Source organism: Dermacentor albipictus, chromosome 5 (genome assembly GCF_038994185.2).
Source record: "Dermacentor albipictus isolate Rhodes 1998 colony chromosome 5, USDA_Dalb.pri_finalv2, whole genome shotgun sequence".
NCBI lineage: Eukaryota > Metazoa > Arthropoda > Arachnida > Ixodida > Ixodidae > Dermacentor > Dermacentor albipictus.
The window spans coordinates 35677495-35704228 of record NC_091825.1 but is presented as its reverse complement, the minus strand read 5'-3'; the positions used below and the strand labels follow the sequence as shown (position 1 = coordinate 35704228).

At 47.1% G+C, this 26734-nt stretch overlaps 1 protein-coding gene across 1 annotated transcript in view; it reads left to right on the top strand.

The window, feature by feature from the left end:
- LOC135908111 (probable glutamate receptor) overlaps window positions 1-26734 on the top strand; it is a 69565-nt gene that overhangs the window by 32003 nt on the left and 10828 nt on the right. Inside the window, exons 3-8 of the mRNA XM_065439867.2 lie at window positions 516-616; window positions 6467-6560; window positions 9698-9859; window positions 20991-21144; window positions 24278-24495; window positions 25029-25184. Of these exons, the coding sequence (XP_065295939.1) occupies window positions 516-616; window positions 6467-6560; window positions 9698-9859; window positions 20991-21144; window positions 24278-24495; window positions 25029-25184 (885 nt within the window). The remainder of the gene's footprint in view (window positions 1-515; window positions 617-6466; window positions 6561-9697; window positions 9860-20990; window positions 21145-24277; window positions 24496-25028; window positions 25185-26734) is intronic.

The window sequence follows — 26734 nt, the reverse complement described above, 5'->3', positions numbered from 1 at the left end:
CTGCGCTTGCTCACAGCAGTGTGCTCGTTAAACATGGGGGAGCATTTGCGTGATCTACAGGGAACAGCTATCAATCCTTCAAGTACGCGTTTGGCAATGCAATCATGCTCTGTCAATCTATCGCTGGCGCAGCCAGCCCCGTTTGCCCAACAAAAAGCTTTCTACGTGTGAGGGCGATCTTATACACAGCATTATACAAAACATGATTGAACGTTGCAGTCCCCGAACGACTGGTGGGCACGTTTTGCTTCATTTTGTTTCGCTACTGGAAAAGCAGTGATGAAACGGCCTTCGAGGTTTTCCGTACCTTGAAAGATTGCGTTAGCTTGGCACAAGCCTTAATTCGCGACTTGGCAGAAGCCTGTACATCCAAAGTACGTATACTAAAATGGGAATGATACAGAGAAGATTAGTATGGCAAGAGCCTACATGGATTGGCCGCACTCACAAAATTAAGCACTGAAATTTTATTAACCTGTTGCTTCCCGTGACTATACTTTGCCTTGCTTTTTCAGGTGCCCGTTGCTGCTGACATCAAATTGAAGGACAATCAGATTCACGTTGAAGGAATCACGGAAGTCTTTTTCTCCGCCGTGAAAAATGCTCTTAACTGCACGTAAGTAATTCGATCACTACACTCGCGGACAACTTTCTGTGGCTGTGAAGGGAAAGCTACAGGCGCTATGGTTGCTGCATATGCGTTACCACGCTAAATAGCTCGGCAACGTTGACAGTGCTTTTGGTTGCTCCGAACAGACGCTGAATCGACACAGCATGCACGTGCGAATGTTTCACGTTTGACCAGGAAGGGAAACGGCGCAAAATAGTAAACTTTTAAAGTCAGTGGTGCCTTCTGTCTTATTCAACTGTTGATAATATGGCGCCCATGTTTTCTCTTTCCCAGACTAAACTAGCGTGAACTGAAACGTGGGACTCTCTTTAGAAGCGCTCTCACTCGTGCGCGCTTTGCCTCCGTAGCTTTCGATTCGTAGCCACAGAAAGTTGTCCGATCGTGCAGCACCAATTCTTAATGTGACGAATATTTCTTCACGGGGGCACCTCTATACTGCTTAAAGAGTTCTTCCTGAACCTGAATGGAGTAGGCGGCCCAGAGTTAGTTGCAAGAACTGAGGCCAGATAAGAATTTTTGTTTCACTGTAAAAAAAAATTCCTGCAATTCGCACGACCAGTTCGTGACGCCTCTTGCAGCAAGAAATATCATGTTCTATTCTCAGTGGCTTCGTTGGGCAACTTTCAGCCCATTTTTCTTGTGGAAGCTGTCAGCATCGCTGTGCAGCTATTGCTTCAATATCACTTTTTGTAGCTTATTGTGAGTTTCAGATTATGAAATCAGCAACTTGATGGACCCTGCATGAAATCTTCAAATAATAATTCACTCACAAAAGCTGTGATTCTCATTTCTTTACAAGTGAACAGGAGGAAGCCGCATTATTTTCGACTACTGAGGTCGTACATTATCTCTTTTGATGATTTGGACTAGGAAGCTAGTTGCTCCATGCACCAAGACAGAGCGAATCGGTAATCGACTATTTTCTATGCTTGTTTAGATGTCACACCATCATCGTTTCTCACATACGCCACACTGAAAGTATGAGTTCGATACAATCAGCCTCACAAAATTCTCAGCTCAGCCTAAGATAATAGCTACTGTAATGATGCACGCCCTATGATTGCAAAACTGCGCCTCAGTATAATATACTGATGAAGTATACTGCACTGCCAAGTCGTGTTCATTTCATACTTTCGTGTGGAATTAGCTTCCCTGCTTTTTCATAATTTGCATGCGAAGGGCGCCACAAAGCACTTTCTTTTTTGTATTCATGACGACCAAACGACATTGGGCTCCTTCTGCTATTTTCTCTCCACGTACATTTGCACCATACAATTAAAGACCAAGCGATGACATAGTTATTGTATCAGATACGCCCGAACGGACAGAATGCACACTTTTACATTCTGTCCATTTGTAGGAAAAAACGACGTTAAGGAAAAAAAGTCCGAATTTCGCCTGAAAGGCGAAGCATCGCTTGCTATAGCAAATTAGTAAACAGCTATACGAAGTAAGGGAAGTAGTTTTAACAGCCGTGTAAATTTTTTAACATATGCATACTAACTAAATTAACAAGCATGGTGTCGCAACCACACAAGCAAGCATCAACACATCTCACTCGATAACCGCGGAAACTCGCGGTCAACACGCTGGAGCGAGGAAGCGCGGAAAAACCGGAAAAGGTAGTGAGAGTGATCTCGCCCTTCCTTTTTGCAAAGTACTTGAAATAGACCATTGGGACAGGGTATAAACCTACGAAGTTGCTCAGCGGCGACCTCCACATGGAACTCCGCGATAGGCAACAGCTCGAGAACCTAAAGAATTTAGTAGCATTTGTGGAAGTACCAGCCAATGTAACGCCGCACCACGCAATGAACATCATCCGTGGTGTCATCTCGGATGACGACTTGGTAGAACTGAGGCCGAACTATTAGAAGGCTGGAGTGATCAAAAAGTCATAAATGTCAAACGAATCAAAATCAGGTGCGGTGGCAAGGAAATCCACACCAAACACCTTATCCTCACGTTCGGTTCAAGTGTGTTGCCCGAGATTATAGAAGCAGGCTATGTAAAGATCAGGTTCAGCCATGTATTCCCAACCCCCTCACATGCTTTAAATACCAAAGATTCAGCCATAGTTCACCGAACTGCCGCGGCTGACTGACATGCGCTAAATGTAGTGTGCATGAGCATCCAACTGAGTTGTGCGAAAACAATCTACATCGTGAGAACTGGGATGGGGATCACGCCGCTTACTCGCGGTCCTCCCTACCATAGAAAAGAAAGAAATCCTCGCAATTAGAGGCAAAGAGAATATATCATTTCAGAAAGCACGGAGGCCTACATGCCGAAAAACAGCGTTGCCGCAGTGGCGCGTCGGAGGGCAGTGCCACAACGGCCTCCGGCGGCTGTCCGGCCCACACACAGCGAGCCAGCGGTGACGTCACCCGCCCCCTCAGCGGCGGCAGCCAGCGCTGTTCCGCCGTCTCAGAAGACGGGGCCATCGACCTTCGGGCTGGTAGGCTCAAGAGCATCGTTCCTTGAGAAGACGCCCTCTCGTCAAAGAAACCGCTCAGCAAAGCGGGTGTCCAGCGCCCTGCAGGAGGCGATGGACACGAATCCCCGTCCAACAATGTCGGCAACGCCTAAGGAACGGCGCGATTCTCGGCATCGCTCCAAAAAAGAAAAATCCCGTATCAGAGGGCCCAACAAGCGCTCTATAACCTAAATTTAATTTCCTTCACACATACCACGAACCTCTTTTTAATATGGACACGCCAATGTTGTGATGAAACATCAAGGGTCTCCTGCATAACCTTGATGACCTTAAAGAGCTCCTTCATAAATATAGTGCGGAGGTATTGTATGTCCAGGAAGCAAACTTTCTGAGGCAATATGCCAATTTTTGCAAAAACCTCGGCGACACTACCGCCTCGTCCGGCAGTGTCGCTATAGTGGTCGATAAAGGGTCTGCCTGTCATCAAACAATCCTTCGAACTTCCCTTGAGACAATTGCTATCCGAGCAGTACTGTCATTCAGATAATTCAGATTCAGTACTAATCATTCAGATAATTTGGAAATCTGCAGAGCATGTGCGTATAACCAACCTCTATATACTGCCTTCATTGTTTACGAGAAGGCGTTCGATTCCTTAGATATACTCACGGAAGCACTGATTAGTCAAGGTGCACAGGAAGCATATGTGAATGTCTTCGGAAATATGAACAAGCTTTCCACATCCTCATACCTTAATCATTTACAAGAAAAATAGGAAAATGCCCCATAGGAACGAAGTCAGCCAAGGAGTGATGAGGAGGAATAAACTTTTATTATAGAACTAGCACTTTGTGATGGCCGGGCCCAAGTCTCTTATGAAGGGACGTCGAGGGCTTGCCTCGCCTCCGCCTCACGCGCGTGCTGGGTCACCCAGGTTCGGTCGTCGAGGGCGGAGCTCTGCAGAGCCTCATGCAACCTGGACGAAAGGGTCGTGGTGTTAACGTGTGTGTACTGTGCTGGGCACTCCAACAGCATATGCGGAAGCGTAGCCGGGTGAATGCCGCAGCACCGGCAGTTGGGGGTAGTGCAAAGGTCTGGGAATATAAGGTAGAGATGGGCGGGTGAAGCGCACGGGTTTGTTTGCAGCAGACGCAGGGTGGTAGCCAGCGCCCGGCTGAACTTGGGGTGAGGTGGGGGGAAGGTTCGGCGACTGAGGTAAAAGGCCCGCATGGGACATGGATCCCGGCCCATGCGTGCCCTGTCCCCCAACACCTCCCCAATCTCAACGAGGGCACCCATTCCATTGCACGATGCCTAGTCAACCACACCCGAGTCACTGGGGACGAGTTGGACACCAGGGACAATCGAAGTACTCTTGCCCTGAATTTTATACCGACGAAACGAAGTCACATGCTGGCGTTTCTATGCGGCAGCCAGCCCATCCTTCTTGAAATCCGATATACTTCATTCCCAAACAAGAATCTTTACGGCAGAGACCTATGCAGTACTGTCTGCAGTTAAACACATCGATAGACTGAAACTCCGAAAGGCATTTAACATTTACCGACTATTAAAGCGTTACCGCAAAAAAAAATTATTTACCAACGTCTTTCCGCTCTATGTATGCAGCTAAACTAGTCATAATATGCGGGGTGCCTGGGCGTAGAGCCATCGAGTTCTTGCGACAATGTTGCCATCTCTCTAACAACGAAAGCTGACACCTGTGCCATGGCTCTCCCCACAACATATTTAAAGCCTTGCCTATGAAGAAACTAAGGGGATATTGCCGAAGTACATGGGACGGCGAAACACTCAATAATCTCCACGTCATTAAGCCCAATCTTGACTACTGGCCACCCATTACAAAAACACGACAAACTGAGGTGGTTTTTTGTAGTCTTAGAGTCGACGATGCGTATGGCACACACTCTCGCCTCTTGATTGGTAATGAATCTCCTTTCTGAATTATGTGTGGCGAGACGCTAACTGCACTCCATGTATTGATAAAGGGGAAGGAATTAAAAGCTAAGAGAAAAAAATACTTCCCTTTAGCATATAAACAGCCTGTTCCTTTCTACCCGGCCAGCAATGTTCCTTGGCATATACCGTTTTTTTTGTTTGCTTTTTTTACCACAGGTAAGTTTTAAACTTTCTTCAAGATGCCGGTGTATTGCGAGTATCAGCTCCTTACACTCCTAGCACATCCTCTCCTCAGAGGTTCCTGCTGCGGCAGCATTCTTGCAGAGCACGTTCCTCTCAGCCCTCGCATTCAAGGGCCCTGTTGAGACACCGGGGCTACTTTTACGTGCAGGTGTTATGACATTCTCGCTTCAGAACATAATTTTTGTGCCCATATTGCTCACATTTCTAGTCATTGTCATCATTTTATTACTGATGTATTTTACGCAAGTTAAAGTGACTGGTTTTAGGCCTGGTTACAGCCATTTTACATCCACAATTGAATTCCTCTATTTCAATAAAAAAAATTATTGAAACCTCATCACCATGTGTATGGCGTTCTTTTGCTGTGTCTGGCCCTTGCGCCATCAAACCTTATACATCATCATCAAACGGAACTTGTTTTTACTAGTGACTGGGCTATTGGGGAATGACTGGCAATGAATACCAAAAAAAACTGCTCGGAAATAACATACTGGTCCCTGTGTTTCAATTCACCCTGCTCGGACTCTCGGACAGATGCTGTGAGGCCATTTTCACCACCTGTTGTGTCTGTCACACTCCTGTCGCGTCGTGAAGTGTAATAACTGAACTGGATAATAACGGGCCCAATTGGAACGGATGCTGTTTTAATACGCCAATACTGCCCTTACAGGGGTGCCAACTACCTATACATGATGTGTTCCAATTCTGGCCAGCATCGGAGACAGTCTACATAGACAGCTAATGAGAGAGTCGAGGCAGCTTGAAGGCCATGTAATGAAAGACGCGCGGAGGAAGCGGAGAGGAGGGTGCCGCGCAATGAGGGGGGGGGGGAATCGAAGGAGGGTATAGCGAAAAGGGTGAGGAGGGAAGCGGAGTGCCTGAACGTACTATACATTCGGCCTGCGCGGAAACAAAGCGCTCGCGTGGGCTTCCGACCCACTTCACCTGAGGCACCGCCGCCGCTAGAGAATGCGCTCCGCGCGAGCTACGCGTTCACGCTTTCTTTCTGAACAATGGCCGACGCAACCGGTGGAAACGCTTCGTCTGCCGCTCCTGCTAAACGAGCTGCCCGAACAGAGACACAGCGCTGCCGGCGAGAGCACCTGGTTCCTCAGAATGAAATTCTTTGACATAACATATCGCAAATTCAAAACACTTAAAAGTTGCGCTCGAAATTTGCATTAGGGAGTGGCCTAATCTTAGTCGAAATGTTTTATTTTACTTCCCTTCTGCAGGTACAGTTACCACCTGGCTTCAGTGCTTACTATCGGAAAGCCCTATCCGAATGGCACATGGAGTCCAGGGCTAATGGCCGACCTTCAGAATAATGTGAGAACCGATTTTCCTTAAAACCTGGTTCCTGTATTGCACTCCCGAACTGATTTAGTACGTAGCGCGGCCTTCACAGCTTACATTAAGAGCGTGCGATTAATAAACCTTCTATTTCAATCTAATCCGAACTTTCTTATGTACCCTGATTCTAGTGTAGTTATGTGAACTGACTGAGTGTTTACTTTAGTGCACCCATGTTACTGGAGCTTGAGTTGCTGCGTTTGAGTTTACTTTCAGTTTTAGTGTGGCATTAGTGCGCTTATCTGTCTGGACTTTGTGTAATTGTGATTTGGAGTTAACCTTTAGTTATAGCGCGTTTATGTTATTCTTATTTTATTCTTATTTATTTATCTCGTATCTCTGCATGAGAAGGAGTAGCCGGCACCGGTTAAAGGCGACAGCATCTCCTATGTACCATATAATGAAAGTGGAACTGCGTAACCTAAGATGGCGACGGAACGTTGGTGTGATCCGTCTGCCTTCAACCATAGCGTATTAGCAATCCTTCGTAGTCCGAAACAGGCATCCGGTGCTGGCAACTACAGGATTATCAGCAGAATGTGCGCCGGCGTCTGGCAGCACCTGTATTTCATAATAACGCTTTATATTTATTTTGCTTTTTATAATAGACCACTCCAGGTAAAATAAAAAATGTGACTTCTTAGAAACCGTATTTTTGGGAACGGCGGACGTCACACCTCAGGTTATGTGTTCCAATGTTCTTTCCCATCGGTTATATACAATAATTGTTCTATTTAATTACTCCGATCACATGACTACTGACGATGTGAAGTTTGCAGTGACTGACAAAGTGATGTCACATCAGTTTTGAAATGTTTGAGATGTTGAAATATCAGTTCTGAGATGTCTTTCACCTGCGCTCTGCAACAGGGGAAACTTCCGCACTTTTTCTCTGGGAAATTGAAACTTGGCGCTTAGTCGTCTGTTAACGTTATCTTATGCCTCCCGGTCTGCCCCACACAAGCGGAAACGTATTTATTATTTCGAAGAGGTGGCCCAACAAACTACCCTATTAATTTAGAAGGATTGGAGGAATGACACGAGATAACCTCGTAAGTAGCTACAAAGCTTACATCGACAGTAGCCATAGCTGCCCTAATTAACTAGCTTATATTTAATTCATTTAACTAATTTGCCACAAAATTGCAACACAAGCTGTTTCCTCACGTACGCCGTTCCGATAATTGGGATTTTAATAATCGCATTTCTATCTTGAGCGGTCAACTTCTCGGATTTCTTGTAATTAATTTAATTGTGGGGTTTCGCGTGCCCAAACCACGATCTGCTTATGAGGCACGCCGTAGTGGGAGACTCCGAATTATTTTCGATCACCTGGTGTTCTTTAATAGGCACCTAAATCTAAGCACCCACGGGTGTTTCTGCATTTCACCTCTATCAAAATGCGGCCGCCCTGGCCGGGATTTGATACCACTGCCTCGTACTGAGCAGTGCAACACCAAAGCCACTAAAGAACAACGACGGGTGGAATTTTTGGCAGTTATTTGTCTTGCACGTACTCTCATACCCAAGCTGGCGGGACTCCGACAAATGGCCCCTAAAGGGGCTTTATGGGCCCCCGCTAACTCGCGCCGTCAGTCTCAGAATGCACGCAGCGTTCGTGAGTTTTCTCTCTAGTTTGGAAAACTGTTGATACACCTCTCATATTCTTCAACAGGGCCCGTCAAAAACTACTGCCCTGTAGTTAAGTTGCCTTAATTTGCTTGCTTGTTTTAAGGCGAAAGCCTTAGGCGACTCATGGGACAAAAAATTCCATGTCCGGCGTTATGGCACCCAAATTCATAGGGAGCCGAACCCTCTACCTTTGGTGGGAGTCGAACCCACTACCTGTGAGGTTAAATAAAGCGGATTTAATTAAGTCCCACCACTTTTGGTGGGAGTCAAACCCACGACCTTCGTTGTTAATTAGGGCTAATTCGACCATCAACTACTTTATAAGAAAGCGTGAAGCATAGGCGAACGATAAACGTCGGCACGGCGTGTGCTGTTAATTAAGGGAGAGTTAATTAAGGCGGACATATAGAGGGCACTGGAACCCAAGTTCTTTGGTGGGAGTTGAACCCATAGGAGATATGGGCAAACCGGCCGTACCTCCAAGTTGTATTCGAATTGACATGGTGAAGTTTGAGAGTGGAACCCCTACCTTTGGTGTTACTTAAGCCAAAGTTAATTAAGGCACTCGAACTAGTCGAACCGCCAGCCCGTGGGGTTAAATAAGGCAAAGTTAATTAGGGCAAATTTAATTAGGATATTTCATCAATGCCCCCTGGCGCCGGAGGCCAGGCCCACCAAGGAAAAGTGGGACCGAGCTCTACGCATCTCGGACCTTGAATCACAGCTCTGGGCTATCCATCGGGCCCGCGGCGCGGCGGAGGGGCATGGCCTCTCTGTCCCGATGTGGGAGCGGCCCACTGCGCACTAATCACGCGCACCGATGGACCCCAAGAAAGTTATTCATTGATCCATCCATCAATGCACTCGTACGTACGACCTCTGGTGGTAGTCGAACCCTGTACCTTTGGCGGAAATCGAACTCACATGGGTATGTAGGCGAACCGGCCATATCTCCAAGTTGGGTTCTAATTGAGATCTTGAAGGTCGAGAGTGGAACTCGCTACCTTCGGCGTTTCTTGAGACGAAGTTGACTAAGGCACGGCTAATTAAGATAGAGTTAATTAAACCACTCGAACCCACGACCACGACCTCTGGTGGGAGAAAACACAAGGAAATAACAACGCATTAGAATTAAAACGTCAAGTAATGTAATGAATGTCGCGTGAGCGGGCAGGCTTTCACCTTTATTCCCTATAACGTACGCAAAAGTTTACTGTCGACTGATTGTATAAGAAGTTATGCACGGATATCGAGCCGTTCATTTAGCGGCTGTTGATAACAGAAAACGATATTCCAAGATTTCAAATTACGTAAATTCCAGCGCCACGTACTCATTAAACGGTTGAAATAGCGACCGTGGTGTCGTCGCCTTTCTTGTGTGTGTTGTTTTTTGGCGCAAAATCTTTTCAGTATGCAAGATCACCAACTATAGTCCAGCAGTTAACTCTTCCACGTACTAAGTATTGTCAATCGCTGTCCAGCTGGTGAATATAACATATCCTGGCGTTGCGAGGAGTGTTGACCGCGACGCGCTGGCGGACCCAACATCGCCCATCATGGTGATGCCCGTGAAGATCCTCGCCGGACGGAATCGCACCCACGACACCAACGTTGCCGGATACCTACTGACGTTCGATCCCCAGGTGAGTGGTAATCGTGCGCAGTGGAATAGTGAAGGCGACACAATATTTCCGCCGCGCTTTGGAACGTAGTCTAACAGGATAAACGGAACACTGGTACTCAACTAATTGTGCTTCGAAAACATAGAGCTGATGTGACGGCAGAAGAAGCTACTATCAGACCACATGCTTATCGCTACTGATATAATCAAATTCTGGGATAATCGAATTCTTTATTTCACAGTGTTATTGGATTGGATTGAATAACTTTAATGAGAGGTCCTGCGAGCTACGGGACGCAAGGCCCCATAGAGCAGGCTACTCCCACGTTGGGACCGGGAGTTGTAACTCCCTGGCCGCATCGTGGGCTCGCTGGACGGCCCATAGCTGCTCCGCCAGGTCCGTGCTGCGTAATGCTTCTTGTATAGAGGGGACGAAAACAGAGATAGCACCTTTCTTTTCATTGCAGCATGCTACAACTAGCATTTTATATTTGTAATACTTATACTCCCCGGAAATGATAAGGTTCAAGAGAAGTGCACGAGCATGTTTCGCGATTTTTTCCGAAATGCACCGATCATGCCAGCTGTCTGACCAACGTAACAAATGCCGCACGGCAGTGGTGTACTGTAAACTGGTTCTGTCTAACATGTGTAGAGGTAGCTAGTGCATTTGTCTGAAACACGCAGCATTATCATTGCTGTCGCGAACCGCTCGGCATATTCGCGTTATTTTGCTCCGCGCTGAAAATGCACAGGCCACACCGCATTTAGCAGAAAATTTGGAGACTGGCGCGTAGCAGTCACAGTGGCTTGGCGCTTCACTCGCCGAGGAGAAGCGTTGAAGCCAAACAACACGTACACTTCCCGGCGCGCGAAAGCTCGCGCCCGCGTGCCTTGGGTTTGCGGCGCCTCGCGAGTAATGGCGGTTTGAAGCTATGCAAAACGCGAGCTAGCGTGCGCCCACTTAGCTCACTGTTTTGCCCTCGGCAAATATCGTTTCGCACTGTGCTCGCATCGCGCTTTGACGCGCACGAGCTGTCTCGCCCCATCTGCGCATGTGTAGGCGCGCGGGCGTGAGCTTTCGCGCACCGGCAAGCGTATACGTCTAGCCTGGCCTTTATTTCCTCAGCCCACCTGAAGTGACCTCCCTCACAAGTCACTATATATATGCCACAATTTCTAACGGAAGCCTGCCTATCTTGCGTGCTTAATCTTGCCCTTAGACGCAAGTTGCCAGGTAGTGCTCACAGAACGTACTGAGGGCCGCGCGCGGGAAGTTGAGAGCAATCCCACTCTGATAACAATAATAGAGTGAGTCAAATCATACAGTAACATACATTTTTCGTATAAGCTTTGTACATCTAGTAAGTGGATTCATCGTAAGGCTGCAATTCATCCTGTGCGAGATACGCGAAGAGACCGCGGCTCTCAAAGTGAGAGGGATTGATCCACGTCTTGTGTGTTTCCCGGATGATAGGCTAATCGGGCACTCTGCCTTGCTAATGTGCCTTCACGAATACTGGCCGCCGCGCTGAAAGCCATCGCTACTTGGCTGCTGCATTGTAGTTTCTGAGTTAGTCGCCGAGTATGAACGTCGACTTAAGAACTAAGGCACCGCATTAGCCCAGCTCTTTTTCGGGCCCGCAATATTCCTGGGCTATTATTTGTTGCTCACGTAAGTCACGAACTCACGAATCTCGCAAACAACACGTGCTCCGAAATGTGAGTGTCAGGTTAACGAGGGACGAGGTGCGTCGAACTGCACGTGCAGCAACGATGAAGGCATCGCGCCTTGCTGAAACTCCCAGATATGGTGCGCAAAATGACCTCGACAGAACACCATCGATGTCTGTAAGACAGGTCGTTCGCAGCACAAGTCTTCATTGCAGCACTGCAGGCATAGTAAAATTATTAGATTTCTAGGCTTTGACAGATTTTCGTGATCCATGTGAAGTGCACTGCGAAGTGCAGCAAGCTCCGCAGAAGTCGACGTTGACTGGTGAAAGAGGTTTTAAACTCAATGGAGATCTGCTACGAAGATGGAGTATACTTAGCGATTCGAAGGCAGCCCTGCATTGTCTGCTATCCGCTCTACGTCGTGGACCCCAAGACCAACTTGTGATAGAAATATTGCAGCTATATCACTAACTAGAAGAAAAATGGCACGACATCACTTTTCAGTTGTTCCTGCAGGCCACTGCGGCTTCAACGGCTAAGAACATGCCGATGAAGCTGTTAGGAGGGCCCACAAAAATGCAGTGAAGGCACCCATCCTGCTATCAAGAACCATTTCAGCAGCAAAGCTTCGTATACTCGCGCATGATGTCACATATTCCATGTGGAACGCGCCTTGTTTCCCGCATACTCGACTGCACCGCCTAGACCCATCCCTCCGACCACGTATTCCATCTTGACTATGACGAATCGAGACAACTGTTCTCTGCTGACTGTGGCTTGGAGCACCTTTTACAATTGCATTTGCCTGCCACATCGGAATGGCTGAAGTCGTCTGTGATAGTTGCAGCAGCGAGGAAACAATCGAACATATCCTCTGTCATTGTCCTCGCTACAGCTCCCAGAGACAGTCGCTCGTGGCGGGGTTGGCACGCCTCGACGACCAGCCGCTTTCTGAGCAGATGATGCTAGAGTGCCGGCTGATGCGGTATTCGCACCAGAAGACTACTAAGGTGCTACTGAAGTTCCTCCAGTCGAGTGATCTGCTTGAATCACGGTGACCCTCCTGCGTCCCTGTTTGTCTGTTGCTAGCCTACACTCGGGAAGAATAAGGATACACACGCGCATGCGTGTGTGTGTGTGTGTGTGTGTGTGCGTGCGTGCGTGTGCATGTGTGTCCTTACCCTTCCCAAGTGCACGCTAGCAAACTGAATATCTATCTTCCAGTTAACCTCCCTGCTTTTCACACCTCATTTATCTCTCTCTAGGATTCCATAACCATGATGATTGGTTTGATCCCACCCATACATATATTTACTGTACTTTTTACAGTAGCACTATATTTTTCTGGATACCCGAGTTCGTTCATGCATCCGTACCGTTGCGCTGCATTGTAACGCGCATGTACAAACTACGTAGCTCTCGCCGGGAGGCTTACAGAGATACAAAGACAATACTATGCAGAAGCAGAGTAGAGAAAGAAAAAAATGTGTTTTCGAATTTGGGAGGTTCTAGGATAATTATGAGTCATATTAAGTTTTTAGATATGAGATACTTCGGTGCCAAGAGAAGTGCGGTTGTTCGCAACGCTGGTTTCAGTGCAGCAACCAATCTCGGCGTTGTTCTCACAAAAGCAATCATCGACTTTCAATTCCTGCCAGGCAGCCGTTGGCTGTGTTCGATGTTAGTGAACGAATCGCCACTATCGCTATCAACGTTGCTGCCGTCTCATGCCATCGTCGTCTCATCACAGTCGTTGTTGTGCCACCGTCTTTGTCGCTGTCGCGTCGTCGTGCCGGTCCTTCGGCTATCGTCACCACTGTTATCACATCATCGTTGCCTCGGCGCCATCATTGCTTACGGGCTATCGATTCAACGAGCACTTCTTTATTGTATTTTCCCTACCCAAGAAAGTCCACAGAGAGAAATCTGCGGACTTTTGCTGCGGAATTCTACTTCTCAAAATCTGTCTTTGTTAGTCACTAAAGGGGAGTCACTAAAGGGGAGCCTGGGGCCGATATTCGGAACGTTGGACAACATGTATATATTTACATAAGTACACGAAAATGCAAGCAAATACAAAGAAATGCAAAGAAATACAGAAAAGTTGATGATAAAGCGGTAGTCGCTGTTTTTTTCCGCCGTCCGTAGCTCCTTTTATGCCGTGTGTGATCTTTGTTTAGTCACTTCCCCCAATCCGGTGCCAGAGTGTCGATGACATCAGGTCCCACCAATCCGGTGTCAGCAGGCCGCTGACATCAGGCACCACAAATCCGGAGGTAGGCCGCCCTTCTCGCCGACGCCGATCGTACTCTGAAGGTTGGTGGCCGAATCATACTGAGAGCACCTCTCGCTTGGACAGGCCAGTTTGTGCTTCTGACAGGGGACAGCCGTATCATTGCTAATCGCTGAGACCTCTAATGGATGACGTATTCCCGCGATGGTAGTAATGCATCCGTGCCGAGAAACATCGCAACGAGGTCGTCGGCCCGTTCCCCACAATCGTGTGAACCGTGACCGTAGAGTGTCGCGGGGCGAACGGTCGATCACAACACTAGGAATTGACAGATTACGAGAACCAAAGTTCCTAGATAGATCGCCCCAGATGTCTCACTCGCAACTCTCGCGTGCGTACCATGGTTGGGCAAATACGAAAAAGATGCTCTCGTATCGATTCACGATGCCGCCACCCTCGTTGTTGCCGAGCCGTCGCTATATTCATGACGGCTTTTTTTGTCGTTGCCGTCGTCGTTGTGCCGTCGTGGTCATTCTCCTCAATGCCGCGCCGGCGCCGTTATCAACGAACTGTTTCGCGCAGTAAATCACCTAAAGTTGGCGAAATTGTTAGTTAGGGGTGTGGAAGCAGTGATTTTTGAGACCGAGCCGAGTGTGAACCGAACAGTGCCAGACGCGAATCGAATATCGAATAGCTTTAGAATAATGTACTGTCCATTTTCACCCTAACTAAAAACGATCTTCAAATTTTACTGTATTCACATCAGCAAGTCGGTGTTATTACAATGTAACATGTGCGTTTCAAAGGGTCATTTATTTAAAGCGCAAAATGATCATTAGAAGCAATTGAGCAGTTTATTCGCATGCTCAAGGCATATTGATGAGCGCGAATGATAGTGGTTTAACCGGATAAGGTTGGCTCCCCGACTGACGTAGTGTGCTCCACTACATCATCTGACTATCGAACGTCGCAGGTCTTATAATTGTACCTTACAACGTGTTTTTTTTTCTTTGTTTCTATAGACCGTTTTTTCGTAGGCGCCGCCATATTGTGAACGCAGTGGCACCGCCTATGAGCAGCGCCATACTGGCTTGGGTGAAAGCGGTCTTTTGCACGGCAGGTATAGACCGTTTCATCGGGCGAGGAGGATAGGGCGCGCGGAGAGCCTTTCCTCCTCTCTGGCTTGGGCGATCCGGCGCGGCGCTGCTTGAAAGTATTGCTGTCGCGTGCTGCGGAACGGTTTCGAGTTGTTTTAGATGGTACTCTGTGAAATTTACGCCGTGTCCGTTCATATAAGGTCGTCAGGGAAGCCTTTCGGTGCATCGTTAACTGCAATAGGCGGAAATATCTTTTGGGGGCGCGAAAATGTGACGCGTTTTATCAGCCGCGGTGTACGCACATTGTCAGTCGCGGTGTGTGTGTGTGTTGTGAACTATTTTGCTTATATCGGTTTTAATTCAGCAAAGAAAACAGGTGTCTCTGTATTAGCATCATGAAATGGTAAATCTGCTCAATATCTGATCGCTTGGCGTAGGGAGTAAAACATAAAGCATAAGAGCGTATACTCGTGCACGGCCAACCCAAGGCAACCACGAAACATCTAAGCGGCAGGCGCAATGAAATATTTGTGATGCACCGGCATCGTTCTCGCGCATTTCAAGTCAAGTAGGCTTGAAATTACCACATGTCAACGCTAGCCTTCCTGCATGAGGCCGATGGCGCTGCTCAACACAGCGATCACTGCGGTTGGTGATCCAGCACGGTACATATGTAAGCTGTGCGCTTCGGCATTGCCTTTTTGGCCTGCATACAGCCATAATATATGAGGGATCGCATAAAAAGAATGCGATGCCTATTTTTGAGGACAAAATTTCCGTAATGCGTGTGAGTGCGTCGTAGAGAACGGAACGAACACAGCCGAAAAAGAAATTCGGTTATCATCCTCTTTCTAGAAAAAGCAAGAGAAAACGGGCTAACGCCGCAACAGGGCCTCGCATAGTCACGCCGCACAACGTTTATAAATATATAACCGCTGATGCGGTATGCTTGGACCATGCGGTATATAGAGCAAAGATATATGTAATCCAGCACCTACCACTGCTTAGGACGCTCGCCCAGTTCGTAAACAGTCCCTTTGCTGGACAAGCGTAATTCAGACTGTAAGGTATGCTGCTATCAGTTGCCAAAACTATTTTATTCAGGGGCGGAAACCTCATCCATCGAACCAAGTAGTCACGCAATGTAACCTGCAGCGAACAGTTTGAACGCTTGTCAAAGTATAACATCACAGCTCCTATCGTAGCAGAACGGTACCCACGCTCACGCTCTTACGATCGTGGCGTATGTTTCATGGCTCCTAAACCGCAGCTTAGAAATAGCGGATAACATTGCAATAAGGTCACATTAGTGACTGGAACATTCAGAAATACACAATTCATCTCCGAGGCTGATTGTAGACTCGAATATGCGCGCACGTACACACCGCGCTGCGTGTTCCGTCCACCTAAACGCCAGCAGAAATTCCGGCCATGGCGCCTTAAACCACTTCAGCACGTCTCACAGAACCGTTTACCACGTAGAAGACACACGTAATACTAAACAGGCCGCATGACGGCGAAAACAAACGCCAGAACCTGCCGCCGAGCGTATACCTGCCATGCAAAAGACCGCTTTCACCCAAGCCAGTATGGCGCTGCTCATAGGCGGCGCCACTGCGCTCACAATATGGCGGCGTCTACGAAAAAAACGGTCTATACGCTCGGCGTTAGGTTCTGGCGTTTGTTTTCGCGGTCGTGCGGTCTGTATAGTGTGACGTGAGCCTTGTACGTGGTAAACGGTTCTGTGAGACGTGCTGAAGTGGTTTAAGGCGTCATGGCCGGAATTTCTGCTGGCAGTGAGGTGAACGGAACTCGCAGCGCGATGTGTGCGCGCCTATTTGAGCCTACAATCAGCCTCGGAGATCAACTGTGTATTTCTGAATGTTCCATTCACTAATGTGACCTTATTGCAGTTTTATCCTCTATTTCGAAGCTGCGGTTTAGGAGCCATGAAACATCCGCGACGATCGTAACAGCGTGGGTACCGTTCTGCTGCGATAGGAGCTGTGATGTTATACTTTGACAAGCGTTCAAACTGTTCGCTCAGGTTACATTGCGTGACTACTTGGTTCGATGGATGAGGTTTCTTCCCCTGAATGAAATAGTTCTGGCAAGTAATAGCAGCATACCTTACAGTCTGAATTAAGCTTGTCCAGCAAAGGGACTGTTTACGAACTGCGCGAGCGTTCTAAGCAGTGGTAGGTGCTGAATTACATATAGCTTTGCTCTATATACCGTATGGTCCAAGCATACGGCATCAGCGGTTATGTATTTATAAACGTTGTGCGGCGTGACTATGCGAGGTCCTATTGCGGCGTTAGCCCGTTTTTTTTTTTGCTTTTTCGACAAAGAGGATGATAACCGAATTTTTTTTTTTCGGTTGTGTTCGTTCCTTTCTGTACGACGCACTCACACGTATTACGGAAATTTTGTCCTAAAAAATAGGCTTCTCATTCTTTTTATGTGATCCCTCTCATATAATATGGCTGTATGCAGGCCAAAAGGACAATCCTGGAGCGCGCAGCTTACATATGTATCGTGCTGGTTCACCAAACGCAGTGATCGCTCTGTTGAGCAGCAGCGTCATCGGCCTCATGCAGGAAGGCTAGCGTAGAGATATGGTAATTTGAAGCCTACTAGACTCGAAATGCGCGAGAACGATGCCGGTGCATCACAAATATTTGATAGCGCCTGCCGCTTAGATGTTTCGTGGTTGCCTTAGGTTGGCCGTGCACTATCATGCACTCTTATGCTTTATGTTTTACTCCCTACGCCAAACGATGAGATAGTGAGCAGATTTACCATTCCATGCTGCTAATACAGATACACCGGTTTTCTTTGTTGAATTACAACCGATATAAACAAAATTGTTCACAACACATACACACACCACGACTGATAATGTGAGTACACCGCGGCTGGTAAAACGCGTCACATTTTTGCGCCCCCAAGAGATATTTCCTCCTAGTCTAGTTCCCGATGCACAGAAAGGCTTCCCTGACGACCTTATATAAACGGACTTGGCGCAGATTTCACAAAGTACGATGTAAAACATTTTGAAATCGTTCCGCAGCACGCGACAGCAATACTTTCAAGCAGCGCCGCGCCGGATCGCCCAAGCCAGAGAGGCGGAAAGGCTCTCCGCGCGCCCTATCTTCCTCGCCCGATGAAACGGTCTATACCTACATCAAATAGGAAGGGGAAACTTGCTTTGTACGGATAACTTTTCCTGTTGTCTGTCTACAATGATCTGGGGGAGAAAATTTATTTAACGTTTGCTTCAATATTATGCGTGGTTGAGCACGCTTGGCGATTTAAAATATTCAACAACTATTCAAATAATATTCCATTTACAAATAGTGACTATTCCATTTGAAGAGTCACTCAGATAGAGCAAAAGTCAATTCGTTATTCGAAACTTTCGAACATTCGGACACCCCTAGTATTATTATTCCGAAAGAACACAGGTGAAGGCCGGGTAAGACACCAAGAACATTTAATTAGGTCAAGGCACGGTTACGGAGAGTGGTAGGCCGTTACAGATGCACTCTGCTCAAGCCCTGGCGCCGCTGCTCTGAAAAAAAGAACAGAAAAAGAAATCACTACACCCATGTTTTGGAACCTAATGAGAGGCGTTGAGTCATGTTGAGACGTACTGAGCCACGTCTTGAGACCGACAGCAATCTTCATCAACACAGCACTCCACCTCGACCCAAGAAATTGAATGGCAGTGCCGCCTCACGGCTGAACCGCTTACTGCGCTTGAACACAGCTGTTCACGGTGTCTGATCGAATACATTGTAACTATGACATAATTTCTCATCTCAACTTTACGTAGGAAGAATCATGGAGGGTCATTATTGAATTGCAGCGCCTTGTTGAGCCTGTCGACCGGGCTGGGCTATCCTGCTATAGGAGCACAAATTTGTAGGTGACTACGTATGCGTAACTTGTTGAAGTAGCGCAGAAACCGTCGGGCATATTCTGTTAGCAACAGCACAATATCCACTCACAGGTCAGTGAGGACGTGGTAACCCAGCGCGAATGTATGAGGCTTGAAAGATAATCCTTAAAACTGGAGAATACTAAAAGACGGCTCGAATGTTGGTGGCAGAAAGCCGGCAACAAAAAAAAATATTTTAGAGCAATAAATGACTGTCTGGAGTTATGGTTCCTTAACACGAGCCGTGGTCCACAACCACCGATAAGAAGAGCAGACGAAAGATAAGGCTGACAAGCTTGGTGAAGCATGCAACCACCGCGTCTCAGAGTTTTGTAAAAATATCCATCCAACCATCCATCCGTGGAATCCTAGAATGTCCTCGAGTAGAGGCCCGTGTGTCTGCCCTTCTTACGTTACGTCGTTTCGTGCCTTAAACAAAACGTTACAAACGAACGAACGAACGAACGAACAGATAGGATCGGCACGTTTTGCTAGTTCACAACTGTTCGCAGAAAAAAAGGAAGGCCTTCCACAAAGGATGCTTCCAAAAAGGAAGCATCTTCCACGCACGTGCATATCGGTAATGCTGCTTGTGCCGATTGTAATACATTCTTCACACGCGTGCATTGTTTACCTTTTTTTTTTCGCCGACTCCTTTTCTACCTGCCAACAACTGCTCAAGTTATCGCTCGGCACAAGGCGCACCCGTGCCGAGCGATAACTTGAAGAGCTGTTGGAAGGTAGAAAAGGAGTCGGCGGAAATTACGGGGTTTTACGTGCCAAAACCACGATATGATTATGAGGCACGCCGTAGTGGCGGACTTCGGAAATCTGGACCACCTGGGCTTCTTTAACGTGCACCTCAATCTAAGTACACGGGTGTTATCGCATTTCGACCCCATAGGAATGCGGCCGCCGTGGCCGGGATTTGATCCCGCGATCTCGTGCTTAGGAAATACTTCTTTTTATGGACTGTTTCGAATAAATACTAAGGAAGACTATTGAGCCCAGCTACACTGCCAGCTAACGTTATTTTTAATATTCATTCAGCTCATTTCAAAGAAAGCAATAAAGTGATGTGCTTGAAAACGAAACAGCTTTGATAAAGCCATTTTTTAAGAACAGCTTCTTTTGACGACTCAAAATGTGTCGATATCATCATGCTTAGACTTGTACTTTTTCAGTTATTCGCAAACAAAATTACATTACAAGGAACAAAGTACTTACAAGCAAGTGCCCTAAATAAATGCATTTCATTTATGCATTTATGCGTTTTTTGCATGGTAATTTGACCCAGCAGTCTATATGCTCTTTTTATATACAAAACAGCGCACATAAAAACCGGGTAGGATAGATAGAATGAGCGACACCACCAGCGCTTGTAGTGTGTGTCGTTCTAGCTATTCGTTCTGGTTTTTCCGTGCGCTGTCTTATATCAAAATGAAAAATTACCAACTGACCCAATTCGCAGTTTTATTTCAGTCTATTCTTCTCAGTAAGTACCGACAACATGCATTTCTAAAAAAAAATTGTTGGCTCGCTTGGTTTATTTTCTCACTTTAAGTGGGGATGGGGCTTTGGAAGTTCTTTTGTGAAATGATCCAAATTAAATATAAGCACCATGATATTACTAACACGTAGCCAAAGGATAAGAATTTTCGGAGCTGTTCTGAATGAAGTTTGTTCCCTCACTTTCATCTTTTTGCATTCATCTCTAACATAAATTATGCCTCCACGGCCCTGATTCGAACTCATGGGCAGGTCCTAAGCAAGTAAGGCATAGGCCCTGAGCCACCACTGCGTGTGTAACAAAAGACGCCCGAGTTTATTTTTTTTTTTCGACGCAGGAGTTATTTTTCTGCGATTGCTCTGTACGAGTTGTTGACAAAATTGGTGACTGACGGGGCACTTGAGATCGCCAGCGTCGGACCGACTATCTGTGGTCATTTAGAGTAGTAGAATGAGCGCTATGGGAACGGGATAAAGAACTGTCAGAGGCAAATAACGACTAGATTTAGTGATCAAATTAATAAACATTCAGCGCAGGTTACGTTCAGGCTTAAGGAGCACTAAGGTAACAAGATATAGGTATATCTGGCAAGTGCTCTTGTTTTAGGCGGTCTTGAATTGGCTGGCGCTGACGGTAACCCGTGCTTCTTACAACAGATTTTGTTTTCTCTTTGCAATCATGCTTTTCCCACAGGTTTGGGCGCTGCTTCTATTTTTCCTGGCTTTCCTCAGCGTCGTTCTCGCCCTTCTGGATCTGATCTCCCGACGTATGCGAAACGAACGAGCAGCGCCACTCGTGGTTTGGGACCACCACTTCTGGAGGCTCTTCGAGAACATGTTCTGCGAAGGTGCGCCCCCTCGAATGCCTGACAGCACATTTTGCTTTCGAAAGGCTACGTGCAAGCAGCAATACTACTGAAGAAATGGAAAAATTACCTAGGAAGGAGTGGCGTTCAGGCTTGATACTTCTGTCATAGCCGCTTACAGATAGAGCACGTAAACATTTTTTATGGACTATCTGCAGATAATTCGGTCCATCATCGTGCGTAGGTATTGCTAAGTAACGAGCTTTATGCCTAGATCACGGGGTCGCGATCATGTTTGCGAAATATTGCACCTATGTACGCAACCAAACACACTGTAATTTGAACCGAACTGCTGCGTGCCCCTTCATTCTCCGAGCGGTCGCTCCAGCCAAGACGACGTGACTGCTGCCGGTCGCGTATACACCACGTGACGTTTGTCTGCTGTAGCGTGGGAGCAGTCAGTAGCAACCCGAAGAATGCGAGTACTCCAGTAAAGCTCGGAGCACACAAAACCACCACGATTGCATGATGCACTGTGCAGAAAGAAAGAGAAGAAAAATGCTGAACGTGGGTTTCGAGTGGATGCTGGGGGTAGGATGGCATAATGGCAACGCTACCTAGAATAGGTTTCAAGGCCGCAGCGCTATCCTGTCTGGAGTCTGCCCGCTGCGTCATCAACTGCAGGCAACCGAAAGAACGCTTCTCTCCCTGGATACTCGTCCGCGCGGGTGCGAGAACACATTGCTCGCGTGCCACCTAAAGCCCCTCCATACACGCTTCCACCGACCAAGAAAGCGGCGGTGGCGCGTGGATGGAGCAGCTTTAGTACCACCGAGCGTCCGAGCGTGTGCGAAAACTGTCGTCGCATTACCGAAATCGCCCGCATCTGCCCGAAAAAAGTGAGAAAGAAACAGCACTTCGATTAAAGGAGGTGCTCACTTATCCTTAAAGAAATTTCAACCATAAGATAAATAATCTAACAATGATTTATTCAGGAGCTGCTTTTTAAATGGGTGTGAACGAAGCAATGGTTTCTCTCCGCAATAACTGCACCAGTTATAAAGAAGGTTTGTTGCACGTTAAAGCAAAACACTACCAACCGCATGAAATACATACACATGCAAAACACGCATACGCGCACGCGCGCACTCGCAAGCGCACTCAAAAACACGCACACACCCGCAAACACGTCCAAGCGCGCACACGTAAACGCGAACGCACGAACACGTGGACACAAACGTGCACAAATGAAAAAACACGACCCCAAGCAAGCAGACATTCACGCACCTAAATATAGACTCCCTTGATGACGCTTTACGACGTCCGATGGAAGACGATATAGATTCCGGCGGGGCATGGTAAGGAGGCCTTTAGGTCAATGTTTGATTGACTTATATCCGCTTAGCACGTAACACAGCACACGTTCTCCTTTTAAAGCTGAGATTGTGCTGGTAGGGTGAGGCGTTTTCTTTCATGGTGGACGATTTGAACACTACATGTCGTTAAACGAGCCCTTAAATCTAAGCGCATGAGCGCTGCCTTTGTCAGTTTCTCGCTTGCTTGTACGTTTTAGCCTCAGCCCAATCTGAATGGTATTGTTGTTAATAAGAAGCAGTCCTGCGACCTGACGTGCAGCAAACGACAGCCACATCCACCCAGTCACCACGACGAGTACATACCGGGATGTGGAGTTTAATGGGAACAGTCTTCACAACGATTATCTATCGTCGGCTAGAATATCGTCGGCTAGGCAGGCACTACTTGAAAAAGATATCGCAAAGGGATGTTGGCTCATTAGGAAAACTTCACCTGCCAACTTTGTAATTTAAGAATTTTTAACACATACTCCCCAACCGCAGAATCGGAACATATCAGTGGTGGATTATTATACATCCCGCATAACTATTGTACTTAGCGCTATAGTATCGAGAAATACATACAAAAAAAACCGCGAAATGTACTTACGTGCGTTTGTGACTTATCAGCGCTCCATTTTCCGAACTGCTAATAAATTTTAAGTGAGACATCCATACATTTCGCCTTAGATTGTAAAGATGCATTCCTTTTAACTGATTCTAAGGACAATGTTTCTGCGAATCTCACATTACGTCATACGTACGAACGAGCGAAATAAGCCTTATGCAAAACTCCGCTAGCGGATTTCTCTTTTCCAATTAATAAAGTAATCCTAACAAAGGTGGAGGACATGTGGTTTGCGTTACTCTGAAATTGAAGAATCATATGGAGGAAGCGGCCTGCAGGAAGGAAGGCGTCGACTTGCATAATCATGCCGCATTGTGTGTGTTTTTTTCTCTTGCGACATGCTGTCCACCATTTTCTTTTGTTTGTTGGAGCCACTTGAGAAACACAAATGCCGTGTTTGTTCTTGCACAGTATTTGTATCTATAGGGCAATTCCAGCAAAATTCCATCACGTCAATGAAGTGGTTATTTTACGTAGTTCTCTTCCTTTTGCGCAAAACGCCAGTGTGATAAAAAAGACAAACTCCTGCAACATCAGCAACGCCAACGCTTTTCGCATAACTGACGCTTAAGTTTAGATACGGTGCGATGTCATAAACCTCCACTCTAGCTGTTCATGAATAATGAAGTGTTAAAAACAAACACATTGAAAGCTGCATCGGAAAGGCTTGGGAGCTGCTTCTCGGGACTTCAGTAGAGGCATAGATTTAGTGTGGCCTAAAGAACCGCTATATATATCTTGAGAAATTGTGTTCAACATCACTTAATTCTGAACCTTCGCGTGTTGCACTATGCAACTTCTCCAATATGAAATCTGACTACTAGAAACCCTAGGGCGCCGCCGAAACCTTTACACCACCAACCAGAACAACATGGGAACAGAGATCACGGCAACATAGTTTAAAATTTTATTAAATGTTGTTTTGAGTGATATCATGGCCGGAGCTTCCACCTACTGTTGACGGCTTCAGTGGCAAGCACAGCGTGGCCAGTAGAAACCGCCCACTTGAAAGTGTGGATGGAGATTTTGCGTGCGAGTATTTAAAATTGCAACGGTGCATTATTGGCACACACGAGAAAAGCGCGCATTAATTTCATTAAAATCTGCGTGCCCTAAATATAAAAATATCGCCCACATTTACCATTTCCAACATTCGACGTCTGAGAAGAACATTTGATGCCCGCCCTTGCAGCGTCAGCCACACTGCCAAAGAGGACAGCTCTGCGAATCGTTGGCGCAGTCTGGTTGCTTGCCATCGTAGTGCTGATGAATGCGTTCGCCGGCCAGATGCGCGCCTGCATTATGGTCAAGTCCGAGCTCCAGAAGGTCAACAGCCTGGCCGACATCGCGGCAAGACCTCACCTCAAGGCCTACGTTCTGAAAAACTCTCTGGTTACCCGATCACTCGAGGTAGGATGCAAGTCGTAATTACGCTTGCGTATTTGAAAATAGCGTGAGAAATAAAGTGAATAATGTTCCTTTCCCACAGCGACACGTTGTATCGGATGATAAGCCGGTTCAAAGCGTGAACTCGGCTAATGCAGGAGAGAAACAGCATGTTCATTTAGGCTGGTTTGTACGCATTGTTCAAAAGCAGCTTTAAACAAGGTGAAACAGGACAGCTACAGAAGAAGGCGGAGCGCTGTCCTTTGGGTATTTTTCCATGTATGTGTCGCACTGTTTAACCAGAAGGGAAAAAGCGTGTAGCAAGACTTTTCTACACAGTACTGGCGTAAATGCTATTCTCAGTAACAAAGTGAATCGAGTCACTAGAGTGTGTATGTTATAACCTTTCGAAAATACTGAGGGTAATGCCATGTCGTAAAAGAGGTATTCAATGTAATCAGCAAGTACTTTGGATTTTTTTCTGCTCTCTTTCGCCTATATACCTCTCCGGAATACCTCTCTCGCTGTCACCCCGTTTTCTTATTGCCGTGACGCAGTATTCGCAAGGAGCAGCGGAGCGACAAGTGTGGAGCATGATTCGACGTGACCAGAGTGACGTGTATGGCCTCCTGCACTTTTCGCACGAGATGCTCAACGAGATCGTCGGCGAGAAAGCCGTCGTCATTCACGTCTCCATGGTAGCCCAAAACGAGGTACGTGCGTAGCCAGTAGTAATGGCAGTAGGAGAGCGCGGGGCCGTCTGCTCTTAGAGCTAGCATTTCAATGTTGTGAGCGTCGTGTGTCAATTTTATCTTGCTCATCTATGCATACTCATCATCACCACTCGTGGCCGTAATAATGCGTGTCTCGCTCACCGAAATAAAAAGGAGTCATGCTGCCTTACCGCTGTCTCGTAAGTGGTGGAGATTGCTCTCCGGTCCCTCAGTCTTCTTCTCTCTCGAGCCCCTCCCCCCCTTCTCAACCAGACACACATAGACATCCCTGTAGCTACGCTCTCGACCACGTCGAAAGAGCAGCAGCCCAACAAGGCAGCTTCCAATGCTCTTATCGGTAGCCCTTCTTGGGTCATGATTACCACTCAGGCTCCCCAGATGCTTGCTGGGCTGCATGGCGACGATGTTGAAGACTTATTGGAAAAGTAACCGGGAGTTCGACAGAAGCCCGTCTGATCGGCATGAAAGATGACATAATAAAGACGTACACCGACCAAATATACTTTATAGGGCAGGACGTTTCGGCTTCCATACGGAAGCCTTGTTCACAATGGGGTAAAAGAGTATACCTGCCTGTTTAAGTAGCTTTTAGCACGAGATCGTCGGCGAGAAAGCCGTCGTCATTCACGTCTCCATGGTAGCCCAAAACGAGGTACGTGCGTAGCCTGTAGTCGATTCACGGAATGGCAGTATGAGGGTGCGGGGCCGTCCACTCTTAGAGTTAAGACTAAGACGGAGGGAGGGTTCCTTAGTATCGATTGAGCATGTGGCCTATTGACTGTAACTCGAGGAACTCCAGGTAGAGGCGTGACGTTCAGTTTCTTTCCTGGCCAGTTATAGTATAATTCACCCAGTCTATATTGTGGTCAGTCGTCGCTGTGTGGTCTGTCAGAGCATTTCACGCCGCTCTTTTCTAATTCACATTGTTCAGATGTAGGCGCAGCCGCTGTTTAATGTTGCCCGTCTCCTCAATGGAGACGCTATCTCAATCCGCACAGGGAGTTTTTTAAACAACGCTAAGAAAACTCCCTTAGGCAGGTTGTTTCCTTTCCACTCATTACGTGCCCCAGCACACATGAACGTGAGCCACCTCTACGTCATACTTATGCAGCATGCGTTATAAGGTCTCCCTTATCCCGGAACGGTATAAAATGAGAGCGCGTTTCTTCCGACGGGTACTTGCAGGCTGGAAAGCGTTGGACAAACTTGTGTTCCACAGCACTCGTGAAGGCTGGGGGGTAACCGCTTGTGGTAAAATCCTTCCGCATTGTCTGCACATCGGAATTCGGGTCTTCAGGTCTCGCGCAAATTCAGATCGCATGGCCCAACAGCGAGGCCACTACTGACATCTTGTGAGTGTCAGGGTGAACAGACATGAAGTTCAGGTGTTGGTCAGTCTGCGTACTCCTTCTGTAAACGTTAAAAGAAAGCGCGCCATTGCTCTTTTTTACCAACACATCCAAAAAAGGCAGTTTCTGGTCCACCTCCACCTCCACCATGAACTGAATGTAATACGCTTGACTGTTTAG